Here is a 13,375-nt window from a genome sequence, read left to right as displayed (position 1 = left end):
CTCCTCCTCCTCCTTCTTCTTCTTCTTCTTCTTCTTCTTCTTCTTCTTCTTCTTCCCTCTTTTTCTGTGTGTGTCAGAAAGGACAGTCAGAACACTCCAGACGAGAGAAAAATCATGACCAAAGAGAGAGAGCCCTGGACAGCAGCCTCGGTTCTGTGCGTGCAGCGTGCTCCTAGAGAGGTTGCAGAGGGAGAGGGTGGGACCGAGGATGAAGGAGGAGGGAAGGCCAGGTAGCTAATTGCATAGTCATTTCATTAGAATTGTGTATGACACGTGTTTATATATTGCCATTAAGCTATGTGAGTGACGTCAATGATTAGATAAACAATGACTAGGTAACTTACATGTTTAAATAAAATACCCCATGATATTATATCGCTTTTTAATAAAAATAATATCTGAATCATGCTAATTTATTGATTTGATGGTTACATTGCAGTTGTATAGGAAAACATATTTATTAAAAACATTTATGCGAAATATAAGTTAAAGTTCTGGCGTGATGGAGGATCATATTGGCCACCTACTCTTACAGGCTCAGAAAAAACAAATCTGTACCGTACTTGCAACTTTTCTCTAAGTTTGATATTCCTTCAAAATAGTAACAAAAAGGGTAAACCAAGGCTGGTTTATATGATCTGACCAAGCCACCTGGGTAATAAGTGGCAGCACCAAATTGCAACTCAGGTGTGTCTGGCTCCTGAATCCATACCCTCCTCACCAAGCACATGGCTCCCTACATCGCAGCTGCCTCTCCAGACCTTTCGAAATTGGCCCAGGAAGGTCCCTCACTGGTCGGTCACCTGTGCAGCTGCCTGCCTCCCTGAAGCCGAACTGCTCCCCACTGACCCAGCCTGCCCTCCATCCACCTGGCTCTTCCATCCACCTGGCTCCTCCATCCACCTGGCCCGGCACCCACGTTAGGGCACGTGGCTGGCAGCTGCTGGGCAGCTGAAGCACTCAGCACTTCAAGTAGCTTTGGCTGGCTTCCTGTCCCTAGGAGCGGGGTTCCATCAGCTGAGCTCCCACTCCCCAAAAGTCCTCCGGCTCTTCCTGAGGACCTAGAGATTTTTCAAACCACTTACAAGTCAGCATGGCAATGTTTTCTTGTCTTGGTTCCCCACTGTCACCAACACTACAATTTGAGATTCCCTCCTAATCAAGGGGCTTGAATAGGGGATCTCATCAATCAGGGCTTCGTGTATAGTTCCACCACTTAAGGACATCAGCATTGCAGGTTATCAGACATCACCCACTGCCAAAGGCAGAAGCTGCCGCTCTCCTGTGACTTCCAGGCCCTGCCTGCCTCCCCACAACTGAACCTGCCAGTGCCCAGCAAGGGGACGTGCATGACCTGTGATGCCACAGTCGTTACCTGTGACTCTGAGCCATGCACCCTCCTCCTCAGCCGCAGGCTCTAGAACAGTGATGGCGAATCTATGACACGCGTGTCAGAGGTGACACGTGAACTCATTTTTTTGGTTGATTTTTCTTTGTTAAATGGCATTTAAATATATAAAATAAATATCAAAAATATAAATCTTTGTTTTACTATGGTTGCAAATATCAAAAAATTTCTATATGTGACACGGCACCAGAGTTAAGTTAGGGTTTTTCAAAATGCTGACACACAGAGCTCAAAAGGTTCGCCATCACTGCTCTAGAAGCAGGAGCGGGGAGGCCTGGGGGGCTCAGTGCTGGACACACTCCGGGACAGGCAGTTTGTTCCAGGTCAGCCTGGCCACCCTCAGCTTGAGCCAGGGCCTGCACTGCCTAGAACCACGTGGACCCTTCCAAGCTGAGGGGGCTCTGGGGCTGGCCTGGCCCCATGGACATATACCTGGTGGCTGAGCTGCCCCTTGCTCTCCTGGGAAGAGTCCAACCTTCGGGATGTTCTCTCCTGGTGGTGGGCATTCAGGGGCTGGTGGTGCTTGCCGGTGGGTGTGTCACCAGCCAGGATGGGCGCCATGGCCAGAGGGGAGGGCTTCCTTGCCACGTGCCTTACCGGGCCCTGGGTGAGTGCCCTCATCCTGCACTGCTTGGAAACTGGTGGAGGGGAGTGTCCCTTCTTCAGACCTGCAGTTGCTCTTTGCAGGCTTCCTAAGTGCCCCTCCATGCTGAGTGCCCATGAGGAAATGCGCTGTGTAAACAGATGGCTGCTTCTGGCCAGCCTCCCCGGAGTGGAAGCCCTTGTGACAGGAGCCTCTCCAGCGTGGAGAGGAAGCATGCTCATCTACCTCCTAAATGCTGCTGCCCACCCTCCACTCTGAGCTGGAGGCAGAGATCCACGTGGGCTCTGTGTGGGTGAGTGCAGCCCCATCCCCTGGTGCTGCCTATTGCAAAGGTTGCAGGCGATGGGAACCAGCCCCGCAGTCACCTTCTCATATTTTGCTGGGCTCCTCAGCCAGGTCCATTCCCACCAGGAACTCAGCGAGACCTGACAGGGAGCAGAGAAGTCTGACAAGTAGGGGTCGCCTGAGCAGGAGGCGGGTCTCCCCATCATTGGCCATCTTGGAGTGGCCAGGCCATGGAAGCTGGTCATCTTCATTCATCCTCAGGAACATGATCCCTTAGAACCTGAGAAGAGGGTAGCTGAGAGCATCAGGGGCAGATGGAGTGAGTGAGTGACCACATCGCTCCTCCCAGTAGCCTGGGCGGGCAGGGCAGGGCTGTCTCCAGGGCACGGAAGTTCCAGCTGAATGAAGAGTGGTAGAGTCACTTCACCGTGGTCATCCATCAGGGTGCAGAGACCCCATTAGAACCCAGGTCCTCTGGCTCTCCAGAGCTCTCTACCATGTACTCCTCACTTGCCCAGGCACCACACCACCTCATGCAGAGCAATGGGGCATGAGACCGTGTCAGATGTCAGATGATGCTGGGAGTTTCCAAGGATGGTTTGGGTCCTCCCAGAGCTCCTGTCTGTACCTGGCCCGGAGGCTCAGCTGTGTGAGGGGAGGGAATACCTTTGCACCTGCTTCAGGTGGCTGACAGCTCTTCCTTTCTGCAGGAGGAGCAGCTGGAGCAGGAGCCATGTTGCTGTGCCCATTGGCCCTCACCCTCATCCTGCTGGTGGTCTCTGGCATTGAGTGTGAGCTGAAGGAAGTTTGTTCTGGAAGCCCAGGCATCCCTGGCACTCCGGGATCCCACGGCCTGCCAGGCAGAGATGGGAGAGATGGTGTCAAAGGAGATCCCGGACCTCCAGGTACTGGTTGGGAGACCCCTGCCTCAGCTGAGGGACAGTGACCTGTTTTCAGGATCCCAGTGTGTTTGGGGCTCTGGAGGGGGTCTAAGGGTCAGCTGAATGGTGAGGCATGGTGGGAGTTTCCCAGAGCCCTTAGAGCAGCCCTGGAGGGTCTCTCCTCATAGTGCCCATTTACTGATAGATGACTCAGCCTAGCTGATAATGAAGGTCCCGTCATGTGAGTCCAACCCTGTTGTGAATGATTAGTACCATGTGTCCATGTCCCCTTCTCTCTGCAGGCCCCATGGGCCCTCCTGGAGGAATGCCAGGCCTTCCCGGGCGTGATGGGCTGATCGGAGCACCTGGCATCTCTGGTGAGCGTGGAGATAAAGGAGAACCTGGTGAGAGGGGCCCTCCAGGTGAGCAAGGTGGGGAAGCAGGCAGTGGCAACACGGGCACAGTGCCCATGTGATTGTCACATGAGGGACGATGGGGATCAGACAGAACCGTGGAGGTCCCCCAAGGGCATATTGCTCAACCTAATAAGAGAATCTGAGATTGAGGAGAGACATCAAAAGGTTGTGGGTGGTAGGCCACAATGCAGGGACCGATGGCTGTTGTAAGTGCTCCATGCATCACGGCTGCCATAGAGAAGGCACACGGTGTTGGGTGTGGGAAATGGGTAGTCCTGGGGGGCAGTTCCTAGGGGTGAGGCACTAGAGGAATTATGAAAGGTGTAGGGGGTACGTGGACTAAAGATCCAAGCAGATGGTGTGATTGGGAGCCCCACATGCAGAGGGAAAGTCTGAAGCGCTGAGTAGTAATCCAGGTCCATCAGGAGAGTGCACAGAGAACCACACCTGCCCTGGGGAGAGGCTCTGCCCAGAAACCAGAAAAACCCACAGAGGTGGGCACACAGCCATCAAAGGCTGTCGCAGGAGAGGAGAGCGAGAGGGCTCTGCAGGTGCAAGGCTGCGTGAAAGGACAAGTGTATAGGGCGTGTGGAAGCACCCTCCATGATAGTGGACCCTTGCGACTTGGGGCCTGGGCAGTGGGTATGGACAAGTAGAGGGAAGAATGCCAGGCTCGCAGCTGGTATCACACCTGTTGGCTTGCCCTCATTCTGGATGGGGTTCTCTCTACAGGGCTTCCAGCTTATCTGGATGAGGAGCTCCAAACCACACTCCAAGACCTCAGACATCAAATCTTGCAGTCAAAGGGAGGTAAGGAACCCCTTAGGGCCTTACAGGACAGAGGGTCTCCCATACGTTCCCCTCATCCTCAGTACCAGGCTCCAGAACTTAGCAACTTGACAAACAGTTGTGGATATGCATGTCTTGGGGAAAATAATGATGCTCCCCTTTTTGATGTCTTTGATGGCCCAGAGGGGACAGAGGTAGACACAGATTAGCTCCCTATGTCATGGGAAAGCAAGGTCTCTGCCTGTCTTGCTTTCCATTGAATCCCAGAAATTGCAGTTTGGGGCACATAGTAAGACAGTTCATAAGTAATTGTTAAATGCATGAGTGAATGAACAGAATGATGAGAGCACAGAGGAGAATTTAGAAAGACTAGGATTGGAAGACAGAGGGAAGACAGAAAGGCAGAGGTGAAGAGATTGGAGAGAGTATAAAGGCAGAGAGCCCAAGTGAGACAAAGAAGCCAGTGGTCTGACCCAGATTCCTCTGCTCTCAGTCCTCAGTTTGCAGGGTTCCATGCTGATGGTGGGAGAGAAGGTCTTCGCCACCAATGGGCAGACGGCCAATTTTGATGCCATTAGAGAGTCATGTAGCAGAGCTGGTGGCAGCATTGCAGCCCCGGAGAGTCCAGAAGAGAATGACGCCATTGCAAGCATCGTGAAGAAGCACAACACTTACGCCTACCTGGGCCTGACCGAGAGCCCCACCCCTGGAGTCTTCCACTACCTGGATGACACTCCTGTAAATTACACCAAATGGTACCCTGGGGAGCCCAGGGGTCGGGGCAAAGAAAAGTGTGTGGAGATGTACACAGATGGGCAGTGGAATGACAAGAGCTGCCATCAATACCGACTGACCGTCTGTGAGTTTTGAGCAGGCATTAAGGCCACAGGAGAGATAGGGTCCCGTCTTGCTTTCAGCCGCCAACCTGTGGATCCACCTGTATATCCTTTTCAACAACATTTATCTGTGGCTATTTCAGTTGGAGGTATACTTAGCCACTCCACTCCCCATTAGGGCCCTCACTCTTCCTCTTTGATCACTAATCAATCTGACATGCCCCCTGGAGCTCCTTCTCAGCACTGCACTCTAGGCAGCCACTGCGACCTTTGCCCTTTGTCGAGAGACGGAGACTTCTTTCTTCCTCCTCTTGTCCAGTTCCTTCATTTATAGGTGGTAACAGTGAGGTCCTGGGATGGAAGATCCCTCCAAAATCACACAGAGGGTGCCTGCTTCCTGGCTCTCTCTACTCTTTCTCTGCAGCCCACTCCCTGCCCAGTCTCATCGATTTAGCATTTCTGGTAAAGCATATGATAGAAACAGGTGGACTTCTGGGATATTCCAAATTTGGGGACTATCTGTCAGTCTGTGGCCTCTGAGGACCCATGTGGTCAGTCTTCCCATGGGGTCAGAGAGCCAGCTGGTGTCCCAGCATGATGAAGGCCAACCCACTATAGTGATTGGCATATATGATCCACTTTCTTGAGTCTTGGGGTACCAACTCAACTCCCTGACCTAAAAGCAGCAAGCCTAGACCTCTAGAGAAGATCTTAACCCCACCCCAGACATAACCCAAGTAACTTCCTGCTGATGGACATACTAGTAACTCCATACAACTTCAGATCTCATGAGGTGTTCACACCACTCATCACACCATTGACTATCTATTGAGCACATGCTGTGTACCAGGCACATTGACAAGCATTTTAGCAAATAAATATTATTTAATATTTACCTAATGCTATGGGACCATCATTATTTTCCATCTGAGGACACTGAAACTTAGAGAAGTTAAATGTTTTTGAGTTTTATTACATGGAGCAAGAGGCAGAGACTGGACTCAAACCCATCTACGTGGACCTGAAGCTCATAATCATAACTACCCTGCTCTCTTACTGAACAGAGATGATTTAAATAAATCTTGAATGTGTTAACATCAGTCTCCATTGCTCTGGTTCCAAGAAACATCACATTTCTGTATTTTTATAAATCAACTTAACTGGCTCTGAGCCCCAGCTTACCTAAAAAATGGAAAATTCAATCTCAGGTTATGCTTTCTTTGTTGAGTGGAGGGCAACCTGCTCTCCACTCGTAGGTTATACAGGTGAATGAGGAGCTACAGAAAACGCCTGGAAGAATATCAGTGTTGGTGGCTGGCATTAAGATAACTCCTCCTCTAAGTCTATGTATCCATTTTGGGTGGTGATTTCATGTGTTCATTTCCTACTGAGTCACCTGGATGTTTCCCCTAGTCATGGCTCTGTCCCAGGCCTTGGTGAGCCACCCCAGTCTCAGGTCTGCAAGGAATGGGACCATGTCCCAGTGCTCTGTGGGAATGGGATCATGTCCCGACTGGCTTGAGGAGGCAACCACATATGTGTCCCACCTTCAGAAAGGTCCTCACTTCTTCCACTTTCAAATAATCTAATGCTCGTCATCACTGCATGTAATTCTTTTTCTTAGGTAAGAGAGAGCTTTGGATCAAAACCCACAAAGCCAGATGGGAATGAGCAGAAATATTTCTCATTCCTTCATGAATGGCAATTTTTTAATCTGGTCACATTGCTACATGTGCTTAGGTCCCAGCACACAAATTATTGAGCCTTCCCCAAAATTCAAAAGAGCAAGCAGGAGAAGTATATTTTTCCTATTTTGTAGATCAACAGTCTAAGCCTCCAAAAATTGATGTTTTCTCATTTCTTATTAGATTTATTTTTTACTTATTTTATGGTTTTATTTGCTATTGTTACTATATTATTTTTATCACATTTAAATTAATTATTGATGGTTTATGAGAAAACTATTGATTTATTTTTTATTGATCTTTTTAAAAAATATATTTTATTGATTTTTTTTACAGAGGGGAAGGGAGAGGGATAGTTAGAAACATTGATGAGAAAGAAACATCGATCAGCTGCGTCCTGCACACGCTCTACTGGGTATGTGCCCACAACCAAGGTACATGCCCTTGACCAGCCTTGAATCTGCAGGCCGACGCTCTATCCACTGAGCCAAACCAGCTAGGGCTATTTTTTATTGATCTTATATTCAGCCATCTTTTTGGATTCTCATGTATCTCCTAATATTTCTAATATAATTGATTATCTTATATTTTACAAGTATATGATTGTATTTACACATGACAGAAATTTTTGCCTATCCATTATGATATTTACATTTCTTATATATAATTTTTATATATTTAAAGGTGCCAGGAGACCCTATATATTGTTGAAAACCCTCAATGATAAATTATGTTTTTTGGGTGGTCCTGAATGTATAAATGGGAACACTTCCAATATTTCACCATTGAAAATATTGCTTATTTTAAGTCTGACAGATACCTCTTATCAAGGAAAAGAACTTCCCTCCTTTTCCTAGTTTGCCGTGACTCATTAACATGTATTGAACTGTATCAGATTATTTTTGGCATTTCATTTAGTCTAATAACACTAAACTGATGTCTAATATGGGTTGAGTCATCTCGAATTCCTGGGTGCCAGCATCTGGAGCCCATAGGGGAGAATGAGAGGCTTTAAGTGCCTCATCTTTTAAGATTGGAGAAATGCCCCAGGGACCCCACTATGGAACCTGTAAGGAGGGGGCTGTTCAGTATGAGTGATTTAGTAATTCCTACCCCCATGGTCAGTATAAGGAGGAATAAATAGAGGAAAGAAGGCTGATTCACCTTGGGTAGAAATTATCTCTTCTTCACTCCCTGAAGGAGGAGACTGTACTGTCCTCTTCCTAATCTTTGCAAGTAGGGATGCTCAATTGCTTCACCTTCCTCAATTAAGTCACCTAATGTAGAAATGGAGGGATTATATCCAGTTCTAAAATTACTGAAGTACTAAACCAGTAGATGGACTGATCTTTCTGAGGCATGGGAAGATGGAGAAAGGGGAGAATAGAGCTGGGAACAAGAGTGTTTGGAGGTAATGTGGATTTCCATCAATTGTATGGAGTTTCCCTGGGGCTGTGTGAATGCCAATGTCATGGAAGTGAGCTGGGGTTTAAATTCTAGTTGTGAGCAGGTTGCTTCCCTTAAAGCAGGGACACAGGGGCTCAAAGAACAAGAGACAATGAATTGAAATGTCCACTGACGCGATATGGACGGTAGGAAACGTGCAGCTAGAGGCTTATAGGGTCCCTTGTCTGAAGAACTAGCTCTTGAGAAGGGTTGTCATTTGTAATCAAAGGGACTGAACAACCAGTCAGGGTGGGCCAAGAAGCAGCACTGTCCCCACTGACATGTGGTTCCTCCTGTGAGCAGGTATTGTCTACTATTGGAATCATCATTTTCTCTACACCCCACATGTGGAAAGCAGTAAGAGAGAAGGCCTGCCCACCTTTCACTTCAAGAAGCCAGCACTCTATGGCCAGAGGAATGATGAATCAGAGATGAAACTGAGATCTTAATGACAAAACTGGAGGACAATTCATTTGGACTGTTTTAAATCAACCCTAGAAAGTTTTCATTGCAGGAAGAAAATGTAAGAAGAATTTTGAGACCATGTATTAGTTTTGAGACCAGGTAAACTTCAAATGTTAAGATTGTATATATCTGCAGTAAGACTCTTAAACTTCTTATATATTAAACTAGAGGCCCAGTGCATGAAATTCGTGCAGGGGGGGGGGGTTCCTCAGCCCGGCCTGCAACGACGCCAGCATCCCTTGCCTCAGCCTCTGGCTCAAGGCTCCTCCCCTCCCCTCCCTCTGTACGGCCGGGGCGGGGACACTGGGCTTGCATCACTGTGAGCCCAGCATTTCTCGCCCTGGCCTCTGGCCTGAGGCCCCCCCCTCCCCTCCCTCCATACGGCTGAGGCACGGACACTGGGCTCACGTTGCAGGGGCTACGCCACCAGCATTCTGCCCTTGCCACTATGGGAACCACCATCTTTGTCACAGATTGATGGTTAATTTACATATTACTCTTTTATTAGATAGGATTAGTGAGTTACATGGATTCATTTTTTTGATATTGAACCGTCCTTGCATTTCTAAGATATACTTTACTTGTTCTAATGGCTGATACTCTCATCACACTGTGTGCCAGGCACTATACTTGTATTAACTCACGTCATCTTCTTTAGCCCTATTATCCACAATTTACAAATAAGAATATTGATGAAAGTAGATATTAAAGTGATTTGTCAAAGATCATGTAGCCACAAGATGGCAGCATAAAGTATCTACCTGTATGTGCCGCCCCCCACAACCACATTAAAACTACAACTAAAAGACAAAACAGCGATCATCCAGAACCACGGGAAAGCTGGCTGAGTGGAAGTTGTACAACTAGAAGGAAAGAAAAAAGTGCATTGAGGCTGGGTAGGAGGTGCGGAGACACCAAGAGCAGAGGTATGGAGGTGTGCGAACCAGGCTGCATTTGGGTGCATGGTTTTTTTTCAGTCGGGAGATACAAGATCCCGACTGTACTGAACTCATTTCTGGCAAGACTCTAGGCACCCAGACTCCTGCAGGAAGAAAGTGGACTGTTTGGCATCGGGTCAGAAAGCAAGGGTGGCTTTCTTGCAGAACTGCTCCCAGGGATCATTGTTACTGTGGGGGTGTGGGACTCGGGGACTCGGGGATGCGAAGACACTGAGACACGGAGACGCGTGGAGATGCACGGAGTCACCGAGACGGCTGATGACAGCCATCGCTGTTTGCTCCGTCCCGGTGATTCTCTGAGACCCCGCCCCAATCAATTTACAACCCCACCCAAGCTGTGCGCAAATGAATCACCTGCCCTTTTGCAGCCTAACCTAACAAACTGCAGCTGGGTCAGAGAGCTCCAAAATGTCCAAACCCCAAACAGAGGAGAAATCTGCAGATCTCGCGGTAGCTCTTGCAGGGCGAACTCACACAGTAGTTGAATTTGCACCTCCTTGGAGATCCAGGAGCCAGTGTACCCAGTGGTCAGATACCAGATTTGAACTCCTCATATCCATAAGTGACACACTCAAGAGGCAGACTCAGTGAGCACCAAAGCCCCACTGAAGCAAGTCTTGCCCCAGAAGGGTGTCTTCAGCACAGAAGTTCTCCCACTGCAGACACAGCTGATTCTCACTGCCAATTGGCCTGGAGGTCAATTCCTCCCAGTGACACCTAAAACAATCAAGGCATAACTACAACAAGACTGTGCACAAAGCCCACAAGGGGGTGCACCAAGAGTGTCCACCTCAGGTAACTGGGGAGGCTGAGCCACTGGGCCCTGTAGGACACCTAGCACACAAAACCACTCTACCAACACAGGGAAGCAGACAAAATGCGAAGACAAAGAAACAGGTCACAAATGACAGAAATGGAGGACAGCAAACGACTGGATATAGAGTTCAAAACCACGGTTCTAAGATTTTTCAAGAATTTTATGGAAACCGCCGATAAATGTATTGAGATCCTTAAGAAATCTAGTGAGACCCTCGATGTTGTGATAAAGGACCAACTAGAAATTAAGCATACACTGACTGAAATAAAGAATATTATACAGACTCCCAACAGCAGACCAGAGGATCGCAAGAATCAAGTCAAAGATTTGAAATACGAAGAAGCAAAAAACACCCAACCGGAAAAGCAAAATGAAAAAAGAATCCAAAAATACGAAGATAGTGTAAGGAGCCTCTGGGACAACTTCAAGCGTACCAACATCAGAATTATAGGGGTACCAGAAGAAGAGAGAGGGCAAGATATTGAAAACCTATTTGAAGAAATAATGACAGAAAACTTCCCCTACCTGGTGAAAGAAATAGACTTCCAAGTCCAGGAAGCGCAGAGAACCCCAAACAAAAGGAATCCAAAGAGGACCACACCAAGACACATCATAATTAAAATGCCAAGAGCAAAAGACAAAGAGAGAATCTTAAAAGCAGCAAGAGAAAAAAAGTCAGTTACCTATAAGGGAGTACCCATACGACTGTCAGCTGATTTCTCAACAGAAACTATGCAGGCCAGAAGAGAGTGGCAAGAAATATTCAAAGTGATGAATAGCAAGAACCTACAACCAAGATTACTTTATCCAGCAAAGCTATCATTCAGAATTGAAGGTCAGATAAAGAGCTTCACAGACAAGAAAAAGCTAAAGGAGTTCATCACCACCAAACCAGGATTATATGAAATGCTGAAGGGTATTCTTTAAGAAGAGGAAGAAAAAAAAGGTAAAGATAAAAATTATGAACAACAAAGGTACAAAAAATACATATCTATCAACAAGTGAATCTAAAAATTAAGTTAATTAAAAAAATCTGATGAACAGAATAAACTGGTGAATATAATAGAAGTGGGGGCATAGAAAGGGAGTGAACTGACAATTTTCAGGGGGAAGGAGGTGTGAAGGGTGCGGGAAGAGTTTGAACAAAAATTTTACACCTATGGATGAGGACAGTGGCGGGGGATAAGGGCATGGGGTGGGGTGGGAACCAGGTGGAGGGGAGCTATGGGGGAAAAAAAGAGGAACATCTGTGATAATCTGAACAATAAAGATTTATTTAAAAAAAGACCATGTAGCCAGTTACTGATAGAGCTGGACTATAAATATAGGAAGTCAGATTCCAGAGACTGTGTTATTAACCATTAATATTTGGCTGGACTTCATAGCCAATTTTTACTTCAGGCTTTCAGGTGGGTAAGTGTGTACTCCACGTCATATAATTATTCTGATATTAGTGGGTACCAGGAACATATTTTACCATAATTAGAAAAAGCAGGAAGAGGCCAGGTTAAACTTACAAGCACATTGAAAGCTACTGCTCCCTTCATGTCTGCTCACTGTCACACAGCCAAGCCAAATATCAATAGGGTGTTTACTCAATGTACTCTGTCTAGTAGGAGACTCTACAAAGGGCTTGGATATAAAATTCTATGATAAGAACAAAATAAAATAAAATTCAATGATAGAAGACATTTCAAATGAAGAATAATAATTCAAACTACCATGATCATATTTACTAAATTTATTATTTTTTTGCAAGGAACCAGTTTTTGTTTTATTGTTAGCTCTATAGTTATTTCCGTATTCTAGTTCATTAAATATATTATTTAATTTTTATTTTATTGATTTTTAATTTTATTTCCTATTTTTATTTATTTATTTATACTGTTTTTCTAAAAATATTAATTTATCTGTTTCACAGAGTCAGCAGTCTTTGAAGGGCTACTTCTTTTTTATTTTTAAATTTTTATTGAATTTATTGGGGTGACATTGGTTAATAAAATTATATAGGTTTCAGGTGTACAATTCTATATTATGTCATCTGTATATGGTATTGTGTGTTGACCACCCAAAGTCAAGTCTTCTGTCACCATTTGTCCCCCTTTACCCTCCTCTACCTCCCTCTACCCCCTTTCCCTTATTGTCTGTGTCTATGAGTTTACTTTTTTGTTTAATCCCTTCACTTTCTTCAACCAGTCCCCCCAACTCTCCTCCCCCCAATAGCTGTTAATTTATTTTCTGCATATATTTTGTTTGCTTATTTATTTTGTTCATTAGATTCCACATATAAGTGAAATCATGTGGTATTTGTCTTTCTCTGACCGGCTTATTTCACTGAGCATAATACTCTCCAGGTCCAACCATGTTGTCACAGACATCTTTTCGTAGGTCTATTGCCCATCTGTATGTCCTTTTTGGAGAAGTGTCTATTCAGGTTCTTTGCTCATTTTTTAATTGGATTGTTTCTTTTTAAGTGTTGAGCCGTGTAAATTCTTTATACATTTTAAATATTAACCCCTTATCAGATGTATTCTTGGTGAATATGTTCTCCCATTCAGTGGGTTGTCTTTTCATTTTGTTGATGATTTCCCTTGCTGGAGGACTATAGCTTTCACTCTGTTTATTTCCTACTGGGTTTGCCAACTTTTGCAAAATGAACTCAAATTTACCTGATTCCATCTGAGCAAATCCTGGGTTAAGGGTAAGGTCCTCCATTGCTTTTATGTCCCCATGGTGCACTAGGTTGTGATGAGCTGAGACTCTTGAAAAACAATTTTTCATCTT

General features: G+C 46.0%; 1 protein-coding gene across 2 annotated transcripts; it reads left to right on the top strand.

Moving 5' to 3' along the window:
• Window positions 1-2,570: 2,570 nt before the first annotated feature.
• LOC102254417 (pulmonary surfactant-associated protein A) lies at window positions 2,571-9,179 on the top strand. Of its 2 annotated transcripts, XM_014544210.1 has the most exons (5): window positions 2,571-3,202; window positions 3,481-3,600; window positions 4,327-4,404; window positions 4,877-5,121; window positions 8,654-9,179. In XM_014544210.1, the coding sequence occupies exons 1-5, from the start codon at window positions 3,031-3,033 to the stop codon at window positions 8,783-8,785; spliced, it is 747 nt and encodes a 248-aa protein (XP_014399696.1). In that variant the 5' UTR covers window positions 2,571-3,030; the 3' UTR covers window positions 8,786-9,179. The 2 variants fall into 2 exon arrangements, with proteins under 2 accessions (XP_014399696.1, XP_005871835.1); XM_005871773.2 differs by lacking the exon at window positions 8,654-9,179 and having other exon boundaries at window positions 4,877-6,262.
• The last annotated feature ends 4,196 nt before the right edge of the window (window positions 9,180-13,375 follow it).

Source organism: Myotis brandtii, unplaced genomic scaffold (assembly GCF_000412655.1).
Source record: "Myotis brandtii unplaced genomic scaffold, ASM41265v1 scaffold356, whole genome shotgun sequence".
In the NCBI taxonomy this organism is placed as follows: Eukaryota; Metazoa; Chordata; class Mammalia; order Chiroptera; family Vespertilionidae; genus Myotis; species Myotis brandtii.
Note: the sequence above shows the minus strand (reverse complement) of the source record. Positions and strands in the feature narration are given on the sequence as shown.

Excerpts from the sequence above, each read along its gene's own strand:
- LOC102254417 (XM_014544210.1), top strand. The coding sequence starts at position 3,031 with ATGTTGCTGTGCCCATTGGCCCTCACCCTCATCCTGCTGGTGGTCTCT. Across the intron at positions 3,203-3,480 it reads AGGAGATCCCGGACCTCCAG|GCCCCATGGGCCCTCCTGGA; the intron begins GTACTGGTTGGG and ends TTCTCTCTGCAG. Across the intron at positions 3,601-4,326 it reads TGGTGAGAGGGGCCCTCCAG|GGCTTCCAGCTTATCTGGAT; the intron begins GTGAGCAAGGTG and ends TTCTCTCTACAG.